Below are 14,003 nucleotides of genomic sequence, written 5' to 3'. Positions count from 1 at the left end.
GAAGGGACCGAGTGTAACGTAGCCAAGTTTGCTGACTATACAAAGATGTGAGAAAAAGCAACGTGTGAGGAGGACACACAAAATCTGCAAAAGGACAGACAGGCTAAGTGAGTGGGCAAAAATTTGGCAGATGGTATAATGTTGGAAAGTGTGAGGTCATGCACTTTGGCTGAAAAAATCAAAGTGCAAGTTATTATTTAAATGGAGAAAGATTGCAAAGTGTCGCAGTACAGCGGGACCTGGGGGTACTTGTGCATGAAACACAAAAGGATAGTATGCAGGTACAGCAAGTGATCAGGAAGGCCAATGGTACCTTGACCTTTATTGCAAAGGGGATGGAATATAAAAACAGGGAAGTCTTGCTACAGTTATACAAGGTATTGGTGAGGCCACACCTGGAATACTGTGTGCAGTTTTGGTTTCCATATTTCCGAAAGGATATACTTGCTTTGGAGGCAGTTCAGAGAAGGTTCACTAGGTAGATTCCGGGGATGACAGGATTGACTTATGAGGAAAGGAGTAGGTTGGGCCTCTACTCATTGGAGTTCAGAAGAATGAGAGGTGATCTTATCAAAACGTATAAGATTATGAGGGGGCTTGACAAGGTGGATGCAGAGAGGATGTTTCCACTGATGGGGGAGACTAGAACTAGAGGACATGATCTTAGAATAAGGAGCCGCACATTTAAAACAGAGATGAGGAGAAATTTCTTGTCGCAGAGGGTTGTAAATCTGTGGAATTCGCTGCCTCAGAGAGCTGTGGAAGCTGGGACATTAAATAAATTTAAGACAGCGATAGACAGTTTCTTAAACGATAAGGGGTTGTGGGGAGCGGGCGGGGAAGTGGAGCTGAGTCCATTATAGAAACATAAAAACATAGAAAATAGGTGCAGGAGTAGGCCATTCGGCCCTTCGAGCCTGCACCACCATTCAATAAGATCTTGGCTGATCATTCACCTCAGTACCCCTTTCCTGCTTTCTCTCCATGCCCCTTGATCCCTTTAGCCGTAAGGGCCATATCTAACTCCCTCTTGAATATATCCAACGAACTGGCATCAACAACTCTCTGCGGTCGAGAATTCCACAGGCTAACAACTCTCTGAGTGAAGAAGTTTCTCCTCATCTCAGTCCTAAATGGCCTGCCCCTTATCCTCAGACTGTGTCCCCAGGTTCTGGATTTCCCCAACATCGGGAACATTTTTCCTGCATCTAACCTGTCTAGTCCAGTCAGAATTTTATATGTTTCTATGAGATCCCCTCTCATCCTTCTAAGCGTGTGCAAGCGTCATCTGCATACTATAGTTCGATGATGGAGCAGGCCACTGCTCGCTAGCACCACTTTGCAAGGGAGTAAATGAACTGCAAGCAGCCCAATTCTACTGGCTTACACTTCAGAAGCTGACAGCTCCCCTTTTGATGAGTGCCAACTCCTGATGAAGCAGAATAGCAAATTCTGAAAAGAAACTTTCAACAGAGCAAGCTGTAATCAAAACTGTGTGAATGACCCGTCTCTTAAGAGTTTGACGGGCAATTCATCAAAGCAATTCCGTGAGCCTGTTCGTCCTGACGTGTTGCTGCAGCGCACGTTTGCTAATTGATATTTGTGATTTGTCTGGCTGGTGGAAAGCATATCCCGACAAGTTTCTGTGTTCTGATGTTGATATCAGACGACATTTTTAATATCTGTCGGTTTGTGTGTAAACTGACTATGTTGTTCGCACGTTGCAATATGTGCAGAGCTTATTAATTTCCGGTGAAAGGCAAGAATATTTTATAGGCATGCACCCTCTCTCCAGAAGCAAACTTGCAATTGATGTGAGCAAATATGTCAGTGGAAATAAAAATTCGCGCAGGCAAATTATTTTGCGTCACAGCTTTTCAAATTCTCCAGACCAACGGGCCTCCGATGGCGACAGAAGCAGTTCACCAGTTTAAGCACAGAGTGGGCAACTGAGCAACAGTCGCAAGGGCCTAGAATTTCTTGGCTGACAACGCTCGCCGTTAATTATACGCAAATCGCATCGTAACGTCCGGCATGCGCAGTTAAACGTGGAAAATCGGGTAGTTGCTGCGCGAGATGCTCCGTTAGCTTCACGCAAACGGCATCCTCGCTGTCTGGTCCGCCGTTGCAATACATCGAGAGGCGAAACGTTGCTGTATGTGTACGGTAGATACAAACTCATCATCATAGGCAGTCCCTCGAAATCGAGGAAGACTTGCTTCCACTCCAAAAGTGAGTTCCCAGGTGACTGAACAGTCCAATACGGGAATTACAGTCTCTGTCACAGGTGGGACAGACAGTGGTTGGAGGAAAGGGTGGGTGGGGAGTCTGGTTTGCTGTACACTCCTTCCGCTGTCTGCACTTGATTTCTGCATGCTCTCGGCGATGAGACTCGAGGTGCTCAGCGGCCACCCAGATGCTCTTCCTCCACTTAGGGCGTTCTTGGGCCAGGGACTCCCAGGTGTCAGTGGGGATGCGGCACTTTATCAGGAAGGCTTTAAGGGTGTCCTTGAAACGTTTCCTCTGCCCACCTGGGGATCGCTTGCTGTGTAGGAGTTCCAAATAGAGCGCTTGCTTTGGGAGTCTTGTGTCGGGCATGCGGACAATGTGGCCTACCCAACGGAGCCGGTCGACTGTGGTCAGTGCTTCGATGGTCAGTGATACGAACTAAAGCCGCCAACAGAGAGCTGGATACCCAGGTCTCCACGAACGTTCCCCGTTAAGCTGCGTGGCCGTGCCACAGTCTGGAGATCCAGCGCAGGCCGCTCACCAACTGATTAATGCAAGAAAACTGCGCCTGTGCAAAAATTTGAATTGGGCAGCGCAGTCTGTTAAAGGGACGGCGCACCAAAAAAGAATATTGGAGGAAATGTTGCTCCGCCCCTTTTCCAATTCCCAAGGCTTTCCCTGTGGGGGCGGAGCTTGGCCTGTGTTTGTGGTTAAAAAGTTTATAATGGCCCCTTTCACGATATCCCAAAGAGCTTTACAGCCAGTGAAGTACTTTGTAAAGTTAATCACTGTTGTAATGTGGGAAACTCAGCAGCCAACTTGCGCACAGCAAGCTCCCACAAACAGCGATGTGATAATGACCAGATATTCTGTGTGTGATGTTGGTTGAGGGATAAATATTCTAGCCCATAGTATAGGATAGCACCAAGGCTGAAAAGATTAAAATGGAAGAGATAAATCAGGAAGTAGTGTTTATTTGATTCCAGTCTTAGATTTTAAAATATGAAGTTTATAAAAGGAATGAATGAATGAGGAGTTAAGGAATTGCACAGTTATAAGACCCTGGAAAAGTATGTGATTGAATAGGGGACCTGTTGTTATTGCAACACAGAGAGGATATAGGAAGGTGATTTGGCAAATTTGAAATGAGAGGAAAATTTACCCTGGGCGTTGCCCAGCACAAAGTGCTCGCTCCACACACAAGCCACTTGCGGTCGGACCGAATCTAGAATTCTATCTACAACGGATAAAAACAGAAAATGCTGCCAATCGCTCAGAAAATTCAGAGCATCATTGACTATAGTTGTACAGATACAATATAGAAAGATTGTTCGTAATTAAGCCTTGCCTATTCTGTCGACATTCATAAACTATTTCTGATTCCACTCGAATCGCTTGTGATAGGTTGCCGCAGCACTGCAGAAGAAGCTTGGCTTTACCTCTGACCCGTGCTGTACCTGACCTGGGCATGCTCTATACGAACAGAGAACCGAGTCCATGCCCCATCACCGGTGACCCTCACCTGGATTAGTGCAAACCAATTATCCGGAGAAAGAAATTGCGGTGTTATTTTGTTGCTGTTCGAGGCACGAACGGATTAACAATCACGATGCTTCAGGATGTGTATGGAGCTGTATTAAAAGCATCTGGCACAGCTTATTATTCAGTGAATGTTCCACCAGGTTTATAATTGATTTACATACTGCCATCGCGATCTCATCCTTCCAGGCGAATTTGAAATGAGAAGAAAATTCAGAGCATCATTGACTATAGTTGTCCAGATACAATATAGAAAGATTAAGTTGCTTAAAATTAGAAAAAGATCATCTATTTAAAGGTGAGCTTTTTCTTGTATTCTGTCCAGCAGAGCTGGTCTCCAGTCGTTTTGGATAACCCTTGCCACTGGACCAAGACCTAGCTCTGTCAAGCCTGTGTGGTGGCTGGTGTGCAACGGCCACCATACGTTAAAGAAAATCCACACATAGGCATCTTCCACCCTTCAGGATGCAGTTCAGGACCCGGAATATCAGATCCTTCATTGAAACACCTGTGAGCTCAGCCCTTTTTGGCGTGGAAGCAAGTCATCCTCGATACAAGAGACCGTCTATGATGAAATATTGGCCAGGACAACGGGCTGGGTGGAGCAGGAAAAATTGCCGCGAATGTTTTAATGTGGTCATACTCTTACTGTTTCACCTTGAAATCGGTCTCGCCAGTAACAGACCTGCAACCACCAGCATTTACCCCGGGTGTTTCCCAGCACAAAGTGCTCGCTCCACACACAAGCCACATGCGGTTGGACCGAATCTAGAATTCTATCTACAATGGATAAAAACAGAAAATGCTGCCAATCGCTCAGCAGGGTCAGGCAGCATCTGTGGAGAGAGAGAGAAACCGAGTTAGCGTTTCGATCCACTGGCCTTCCGTCAGCACTGGAGGAAGTTCGAGAGATTTAACGGGCTATAAGCCATGTTCCCGTTAAGCCGCGCAGCGCTCCAGGGGTCCCACGCAGCCGCTGAACCAGTTTTCAAATTGTAAAAAACGTGCCTATGCGGACTTTAGACCAGGCAGGGAAACCTGTTAAAGGGGCCGTGTGGCCCAAAGAAAATTACAGGGAATGTTGTTTCTAAGCATGTACAAAGCCAGGGAAAATGGGGAAGGAGGGAGGGAAAGAAAAAGACTTGCATTTATATAGCGAGTTTCATGACCACCGGACATCTCAAAGTGCTTTACAGCCAATGAAGTACTTTTGAAGTGTTATAATGTGGCAGCCAACTTGCGTACAAGCTCCCACAAACAGCAATGTATTAATGACCAGATAATCTTGTTTTTTGGTCATGTTGATTGAGGGATAAATATTGGCCAGGACACCGGGGAAAACTGCACTGCTCTTCTTCGAAATAGTGCCGTGGGATCTTTTATCTCCACCCGAGAGAGCAGACGGGGCTTCGTTTTAAAGTCTCATCCAAAAGACGGCACCTCCAACAGTGCAGGGCTCCCTCAGCACTGCACTGGGAGTGCCAGCCTAGATTTTTTTTATGTGCTCAAATCCCTGGAGTGGGATTTGAACCCATAACCTTCTGATTCAGAGGCTAGGGTGCTGTCCACTGAGCCACAGCTGGAGGGCGGTGATGGGGTGGAGGGCAGGTGTGAGTAAATGTATTGAATTATATTGCTGGCTGCTTTTCCGAGTTCCCGCGGGCCCAGATCGGAATATGGACATCTGTCCCTAGCACTTTGCTGGTAACCCCGGTGAAGCTTCTGTATTTAACAAAAAAAAAATTGATTGTTTCCTGTCCCATCTCATTGCAGTGAACGGAACAGTAAAGGAAGAGGCCTTAAAGAGCAAGACCCATGAGCAAGTGGCACAGCTCATGGAGAAAATGGCTGGCCAGTCGGGGCTGGACATCATCCGCATCCGCAAACCATTCCACACAGACAGCCCGAGCATACAGGGCCAGTGGACTCCATTTGTCAACAAGCCCAGCGCTCTGAATGTGCGAGACTTCAGCAAAGGCGGGGAGAGACTCCCGGAGGGCAGCAGCTGAAGTGGAGTGACTGATTTAACCGGGCCTGGGTATAATGGACTGTTGTGACATAAACCTAATGTCTCTATTTAAATAAAATCAAAACTCCCCCCACCCCCAACATGTTGGAACAGTCAGCTAATGAATTGCAAACGGCTGCTGATAATCAGCACGGCAGGGGGATTATCTGCTCTTTGAACTCTGGGCGCGGAAATCAGAGGGCGAGAAATTCGTTATGGCCCGGTTTGAGGCGGTGATACCACTGATTGTATCGCGGGATGATGTTTACTGCCTCCAACCGGGATATTCATGATTAGCGCCCCAAGAGGGGAGTGGAGCGCTAAGGGAAACTTTACACGCTACTCTTACGGCGCTATGGGGCGGTAGCGCTGCAGGGATAATGAAAGTCTGTTGCTAGGAAACCGGCATCCCAGCACCCAAAGGGGAGGTCAGCTGGACCACCCGAAAAATGAGAGAAAGATGAAGGGAGCATTGGAAACCTCAGCAGCGGTATGTCAGACCCCACAGGATCACGGCAATGTTCAAAGACCACCCAACTGCTCCTGCTTTATAATATCTCCCCGGGAGCTTCCATGGAACGCCTGCTCTCCCTGCCACTGACGGCGCTGTGGCAGGTGACAGAAGTAAAGTTAGGGATCGCGGCGCCAATCTCACGTCAACAAGTGGGTGGCGCTAGAGTGCGCAGCGATGACCGATAGTACCGCCGCTGATCCACCAATGAAGTTCGCAGCAGGCACCTACAGTGCGGCGCTCGGCCGGTAAACGCCTAGTGGCCCTTTAGCGTCCCCCGCCGGGCGCTAACGGGTGGCGCTGAGCAAGCAAATTTTTAGCCCAGAAGTTGTTGATGTCCTCGGGGCTCTCCCAGTGGCTTGGAGCTAAAAGCCACCATCTCTCGGCCGCAAGGGCCAGAAAGGCCCCAGGTCCCCACCCCTGTCTGCTGAGCGAGGAGCAGCAGTGGTCCCTGGTGAGGGAAGGGATCAGTTGCCCTGATCACGCACTACACAGCTTACACCCGCTCTGGCTGTGCACGGGTGAGGACCGGATTCGGGGCGGGACTGTGAGGCTGCACCCAGTCGAATAGCACGCGCATCAGAAATGGCCGAGAAACCGAAGAGTGAGGGGAAGGGGGTGGGGGGAAATGGGAGGAAGGTACTGCGCTGGGAGTCTGAGGCTAGTCATTTAAATATCTCCACTTCACCCATGGTGTTAGTGCGTTTATTCACTGAGAAACCAAGCCACACAGACTAGGATTCATTTTCTGGTCTGTGTTAAGTTAGTAAATGTCAGGCTCGGCAGTAATGCCTACATGGTCAAATACCCTGACGATACTCGTCGTTAGGGCTGATGTAGGACTAACAGACACTTGGACAAGGCCAGAGAACGGCTTCTGCCACAGCCTTAAAGTCACTGTCTTCAGGAGAGGGATGGAGAAAAAATTGGTAACCAAAAGAAAAGCTTCCACTCGATTTAAGCTAAACGGAGGGGCCCCTCCCCACATCAATAACAACAACAACTTGCATTTATATGGTGCCTTTAACATAGTGAAATGTCAGGAGTATTATGAAATAAAACAATTTGACACCGAGCTGCATAAGTAGAAATCAGGGCAGGTGACCAAAAGCTTGGTCAAAGAGGGAGGTTTTAAGTAGCGTCTTGAAGGAGGAAAGAGAGGCGGAGAGGTTTAGGCAGGGAGTTCCAGAGCTTGGAGCCCAAGCAACAGAAGGCACGGCCACCAATGGTTGAGCGATTATAATCAGGGATGCTCAAGAAGGCAGAATTAGCAGACATCTTGGGGGGGGGGGGGGGGGGGGGGGGGGAGGGAATATTACAGAGATAGAGAGGGGCGAGACCATGGAGGGATTTGAAAATAAGATGAAAATTTTGAAATCGAGGCGTTGTTTAACTGGAAGCCAATGTAGGCCAGCGAGCACAGGGGTGATGGGTGAGCAGGATTTGGTGCGAGTTAGGACATGGGTAGCCGAGTTTTGGATGACCTCTAGTTTATGTAGGGTAGAATGTGGGAGGCCAGCCAGGAGTACATTGGAACAGTCAAGTCTATCAAGCACGGGGTTCCTTTAGAAAACTGGCATGGCCATCTGCCCTTGTGATTACAATCGGCCTATCACCTCAGTAAGTCTTTCCTTAAACACTGGATTCCTTTCATGGAGGAAGAAAACACCAGCGTACAGAGAGCCTTGTGTCCATCCTGTTGGCACGTGCTTGTGAGGAGAGAAGTCCCAGGGTAACCTCTACAATGTTTAACCAGGTTCAGACCATGCACATTGTTCCCTCATACAGAAATGTGACCCTGTCATTTTTTTTTAAAGTTCTGTTAACAGTATTTTTTTGTACTTTTGAACATTCAATGCTGATTTTAACGAGCATGAAAGCAATGTCTGGCAAACCTGTTATTGCATGCTAGAAAGTTTGTTTTGTTTTTAAGACAAATTGGATCTTTTTTCCTTTATGGTATGATTTGCATATGTGTACTTGCTGGAATGATTAATCCAGACTTGTGCGATAAATGCCTTTGGGGTAGGGAGCTCTGTGGGCGGTGGTTATGGTTCTAGTTTAATCATTAATATTAATGTTTCATCATACAATCTTTTGTACAGTTGGCAAGTTTTGAAAGGCACATTTCAGCGAAGTGCGCCTTGTTATTTACCCAGTCCTCTATCTATCTGTAAGCAGTGAACATTAATGTTTTCAATGGACATTGCAGTTTCAAACTTCATTTTAACAAATACCAGTATCCCACACTCACTCCCTCCCTCCCCTCCCCCCCCGCCCCCCCCCCCCCCCCCCCAGGCCCCGCACAAAAAGCAGAACCACAAAGGTAATAATCTCTGCATTACTACCTGAGCTATGAGCAAATTTGCAGAGGGTAAATAAGATCAGAGAATTAAACACATGGCTTAAAGATGGGTGTGGGAGAAATGGATTTTGGTTCGTGGGACACTGGCACCAGGACTGGGGTAAGAGGGAGCTGTTCCGTCCGGACAGGCTCCACCTACACTGCTGCGATGAGGGTCCTAGCGAATCAAATTACTAGGGCTGTAGAGAGGGCTTTAAACTAATTAGTGGGGGGGAGGATTCAGGTGAGCGAAAATTTAAAACAAAGAATAAGGAGAAGGCAATAGATCAGGGTAGCACTGGGGGAAATGAAAACCAGAACGTGCCAGGAAGGGACAGAATGTATAAACATAAAGGTGAATCAGAAAGTGGGATCAAAGCAGGAAAAAATAGTAAAAAAAACAAATTTAAAAGCTCTTTATCTGAATGCATGTAGCATTCATAACAAAATAGATGAGTTGACGGCACAAATAGATACAAATGGATATGATCTGATACATGGTAAAGAGACGTGGTCGTAAGGTGACCAGGACTGGGAACTAAATATTCAGGGGTATTTGACAATTTGGAAGGACAGACAGAAAGGAAAAGGAGGTGGGGTAGCACTGTTAATAAAGGATGAGATCAGTGCGTTAGTGAGAAACGATATTGGCTCAGAGGATCAAGATGTTGAATCGGTTTGGGTGGAGATAAGGAATAATAAGAGGAGAAAGTCTCTGGTGGGCGTAGTCTACAGGCCCCCTAACAGTAGCTACACTGTTGGACGGAGTATAAATCAAGAAATAATGGAGGCTTGTAATAAAGGAACGGCAATAATCATGGGTGATTTTAACCTTCATATTGATTGGACAAAGCAAATTGGCCAGGATAGCCTTGAGGTAGAGTTCAGAGTGTATCAGGGATAGTTTCCTTGAACAGTACGTTGTGGAACCAACCAGGGGGCAGGCTATCTTAGATCTGGTACTGTGTAATGAGACAGGATTAATAAATGATCGAGTAAAGGATCCTCTAGGAATGAGTGACCATAACATGGTTGAATTTCAAATTCAGTTGGAGGGTGAGAAAGTTGGATCTCAAACCAGTGTCCGAAGCTTAAATAAAGGAGACTACAAAGGTATGAAGGCAGAGTTGGTTAAAGTGGACTGGGAAAATAGATTAAAATATGGGACAGTTGATGAGCAACGGCAGACATTTAAGGAGCTAGTTCATAACTCTCAACAAAAATATATCCCAATGAGAAGGAAAGACTGTAAGAAAAGGGATAACCATCCGTGGCTAACTAAGGAAATAAGGGATGGTATCAAATTGAAAACAAGGGCATACAATGTGGACAAGACTAGTGGGAGGCCAGAGGATTGGGAAACTTAAAAGCCAGCAAAGAACGACTAAAAAAAATGATAGAGAGGGATGATAGATTATGAAAGTAAACTAGCACGAAATATAAAAACAGATAGTAAGAGTTTCTACAGGTACATAAAAAAGAAAAGAGTTAAAGTAAATGTTGGTCCCCTAGAGGATGAGACTGGGGAATTAATAATGGAGAACAGGGAAATGGCAGAGACATTGAACAAATATTTTATATCAGTCTTAACGGTAGAGGACACTAAAAACATCCCAATAGTGGATAATCAAGTGGCTACAGGGAGAGAGGAACTTAATATAATCATTATCTCAATTTTAAAATCCTCATCCTTGGTGTCAAATCCCTTTATGGCCTTACTCTTCCCCCTATCTCTGTAGCCCCCTCCAGCCCTACAAGCCTTCAAGATCTCTGTGCTCCTCCAATTCTGGCCTCTCGCGCATTTCCCGATTCTAATTGCTCCACCATTGGCGGCCGTGCCTTCAGCTACCAAGTCCCTAAGCTCTGGAATTCCCTCGCTAACCTTCTAAGCAGCCTCTCTCTTTTAAGATGCTCCTTAAAACTTACCTCTTTGACCAAGCTTTTGGTCATCTGTCCTGATATCTCCTTTTGTGGATCGGTGTCAAAAATGTTTCTTATTGATATCGCTCTCATTAAGTGCCCTGGGACATTTTACGACATTAAAAGCACTGTTTAAATGTAAGTTGTTAGCTTATTGGTCCAGACCTCTGGATTACTGAAGCTGTAACATGATCACTCCACCACCGCAGGTGCCAAACAAAACAGAACACAAACCAGTGAAACCCAAAAGACAATGAATGTCTACCTCACAAAGCTGCTTTCAGTTAAATTCTAGAGTATATCAAGGTGCAGAAAGCAGCAGTCAGCTTCTAATGTAAACAACCTGTATGTCTGCCCTGTGCCATGGTAACACTGATGTCATTACTTAACACATTAAAGGTCAGTAAGCTTCAGCAACCTTCAAGGTTTTAATAACATTTGCCTGCCCTTACCCGAAATAGACTTCCTCCACTGCCCCCTCTCACATTCAATGTTTTTAAGGAGTTTAAAGTTGAATTTGAATATTATAAAATATTGCTCGAGGCACACATCGGGCAGTAATTGGCAACACGCCAGCAACAGGATTCACAAAATGTTGCATTGAGCCAGACACTCAGCATAAGATTAACTTCTGGTGGTAGAGAGTGGACCTGGCAGTCACAAATGCTGCATTGTTTTGATTGGCACGAACTTCCTCCCCAACAGCGCTGTGGGAATACCTGCACCACACGGACTACAGTGGTTCATCAAGGATATTGAATGGTGGAAGATGCCTGTGCGTGGATTCTTTCAATGTGTGGTGACCGTTGCACACCAGCCACCACATGGGCTTGACAGAGCTCGGTCTTGGTCCCGGGGCAAGGGTTAACCAAGACGACTGGAGACCAAGCTCTGCTGCATGGACCGAGTGCACACACATAATCCTACTATCCATAGATCGCAGTGTGGGCTGTCCCATTCTGCCCCTGAGTCCCGAACTCACGCCTCTCCTGGGTCCCGAACTCATGCCTCTCCTGGGTCCCGAACTCACGCCTCTCCTGGGCCCTGATCTCTCACCGCCCCGATCAAAAATGGAGCAGTCAGAAACAGGTCATCAATTAGTCTCCTTTTATCTTGGAGACATCAAATATCGACACGCTGTTATTTGAAATATCAAAATATTAAACTCCAGCCTAGTTAAAGGGTTATTAACATCAGCAGAAGCAAACGGCAAATAACAGAATTAGCAGGATTCAGTAGATCAAGAAGGCAGCTCACCACCACCTTCTCAAGGGCAACTCGGGATGGCCAATAAATGCTGGCCTTTCCAGCGACAGCCCACATCCCACGAATAAATAAAGAAAAAAGTGAGCCCAACTTCCTGGAAATCTGATGCCCTTAATTTGAACATACGAAAACTGACGAGACAGGAAAAGACCAACTGGTCCATCCAGCCCGGCCTGTTGTGCCTATGATGTGTTCAACATCACAATACATACACATGTGATCTCCTGGGCGAGGCAAAACAACTTAAATGCCCAGGTCAATTTGTGGGGGGGGGGGAAACAATCTGGAAAGTTCCTCTCCAATCCCCTTAGGCGATTGAAACTAGTTCAGGAGATCACCGTATTACAGGAAATATGTGATTACACGGGAGAGGGGACAGAGGAGATTTATGAGGATGTTGCCTGGACTGGAGAATTTTAGCTATGGGATAGGATGGGTTTGTTTTCTTTGGAACAGAGGAGGCTGAGGGGAGACCTTATTGAGGTCGGAAGCGGCATGAAGCGGAGGTCGGGACCGGCGAGATCAGAAGATCGGAAACGGAGAGGAGAGGATGGAGGAGCGGAGAGGTCGGAGCCCAGAGGTGGAGCAGCGTGGACAAGACCAAGGGAAGGCGCAGCACGGGCCAATAGATGATGATGATGTATAAAATTATGAGGGGCCTAAATAGAGTGGATAGGAAGGACCTATTTCCCTTAGCAGAGGGGTCAACAACCAGGGGACATAGAATTAAAGTAATTGGCATGAGGCTTAGAGGGGATTTGAGGGGACATTTTTTTCACCCAGAGGGTGGTGGAGGTCTGGAACTCACTGCCTGAAAGGGTGGTAGAGGCAGAAACCCTCACCAAATTAAAAAAGTACTTGGATGCGCACTTGAAGTGTCGTAACCTACAGAGCTACGGACCAAGTGCTGGAAAGTGGGATTAGGCTGGGTAGCTCTTGGTCGGCCATTACTTTTTTCTATTTTCCAACAGATAGGCAGAGTGGCTGGTGGACCGATAGCAGCAATTTGTACCTCAAAGATTCTTCTACCTGCTAACTTTTCCCCTGTGTAACTCACAGCAGTTTTGAAGCATCTTTCTGTTGCTTCACGTGGGATGTGCTGGCTCTCGGCCTCCTGCTCCAACGTCACCGTCAGAGGATGCTTCGCCAGAGACAAAGGCGGCGGCAATTACAGAGGAAAAGGCATCGAGAGAGGGAGAGAGAAAGGCTATGACAGAAACAGGGAGAGGCTCATGGAGTGAGGCACAGGGAGAACCAATGGGAGAGGCCCATGGAGCGAGGCACAGACAAAGACAGGCAGCAGGACATAGAGAACCACAGCAACATGGTGCTAGAGGAAGAAGGCGCCATCATCGTCATAGGCAGTCCCTCGAAATCGAGGAAGACTTGCTTCCACTCCAAAAGTGAGTTCTCAGGTGACTGAAATCTAATATGGTAATTACAGTCTTTGTCACAGGTGGGACAGACAGTCATTGAAGGAAAGGGTGGCTGGTGTAGGGGAGAACGAAAACCCCTCATTTTACCCAGAACGAAAAGCGCTGTGGGATCTGTCTGTGCTGCAGCAGGCCAGTGTCCTGGAAGGAACAGAGAACCCAGAACCAGATGTGGATTGAAACTGAGATGGTTTGGCCTTGGCAGGGCAGTGATTGGACGGGGGAGGACACTGGAGGGCCAATGGTGGGACAGAGTCAGCCCGAAGCAAGGGACTCCGAGCCAATGGGAGTGCCCTTGCTCGAAAATTCGGGACTGACTCATCACCGATACCGGGCTATTGTCTCCCCAACGTTTACACTATGGAGGGATATTATGCAGGCCTTAAGAAAACTAGGGAACCCAAAACAAACCGAGGGCCTACACAATGGCTACAGGAGGTCCACACCCTGCCAATCCAATTAACACCTATTTAACCCTTGATTAGGTTAACATCAGGGATGGTCAGTAGAAAACCCCCCACGAAATCCAACACTGCTGCATTTTTCAAAAATCACAAGCCCAACAATGGGAAGGATTTATTTCAGCACGAAAGTCTGGCTGGATAACTGGATATAAGAAGAGATTTCTGCCCCGACAAGTGGTTCCGTTCTCGTGTTCCAGCAAGCAATCAGCCTTTCGACACAGAAGAAAGGCCAGTGTCCGAAGACACCAAAGACAAAAGAAGCAAACCACCATCCCGAGACGGCATCAGT

At 47.0% G+C, this 14,003-nt stretch overlaps 1 protein-coding gene across 2 annotated transcripts in view; it reads left to right on the top strand.

The window, feature by feature from the left end:
* The window catches only part of mrpl43 (mitochondrial ribosomal protein L43), a 44,089-nt gene extending 38,212 nt beyond the window's left edge, over positions 1-5,877 (top strand). For both annotated transcript variants that reach the window (XM_070876490.1, XM_070876492.1), the window contains exon 3: positions 5,542-5,877. In XM_070876490.1, the coding sequence (XP_070732591.1) occupies positions 5,542-5,777 (236 nt within the window). In that variant the 3' untranslated portion in view covers positions 5,778-5,877. The remainder of the gene's footprint in view (positions 1-5,541) is intronic.
* The last annotated feature ends 8,126 nt before the right edge of the window (positions 5,878-14,003 follow it).

This window comes from Pristiophorus japonicus, chromosome 3, assembly GCF_044704955.1.
Source record: "Pristiophorus japonicus isolate sPriJap1 chromosome 3, sPriJap1.hap1, whole genome shotgun sequence".
NCBI classification, from domain to species: Eukaryota; Metazoa; Chordata; class Chondrichthyes; family Pristiophoridae; genus Pristiophorus; species Pristiophorus japonicus.
The sequence above is the reverse complement of the archived record's forward strand: the minus strand, read 5'-3'. Positions and strand labels throughout refer to the sequence as shown.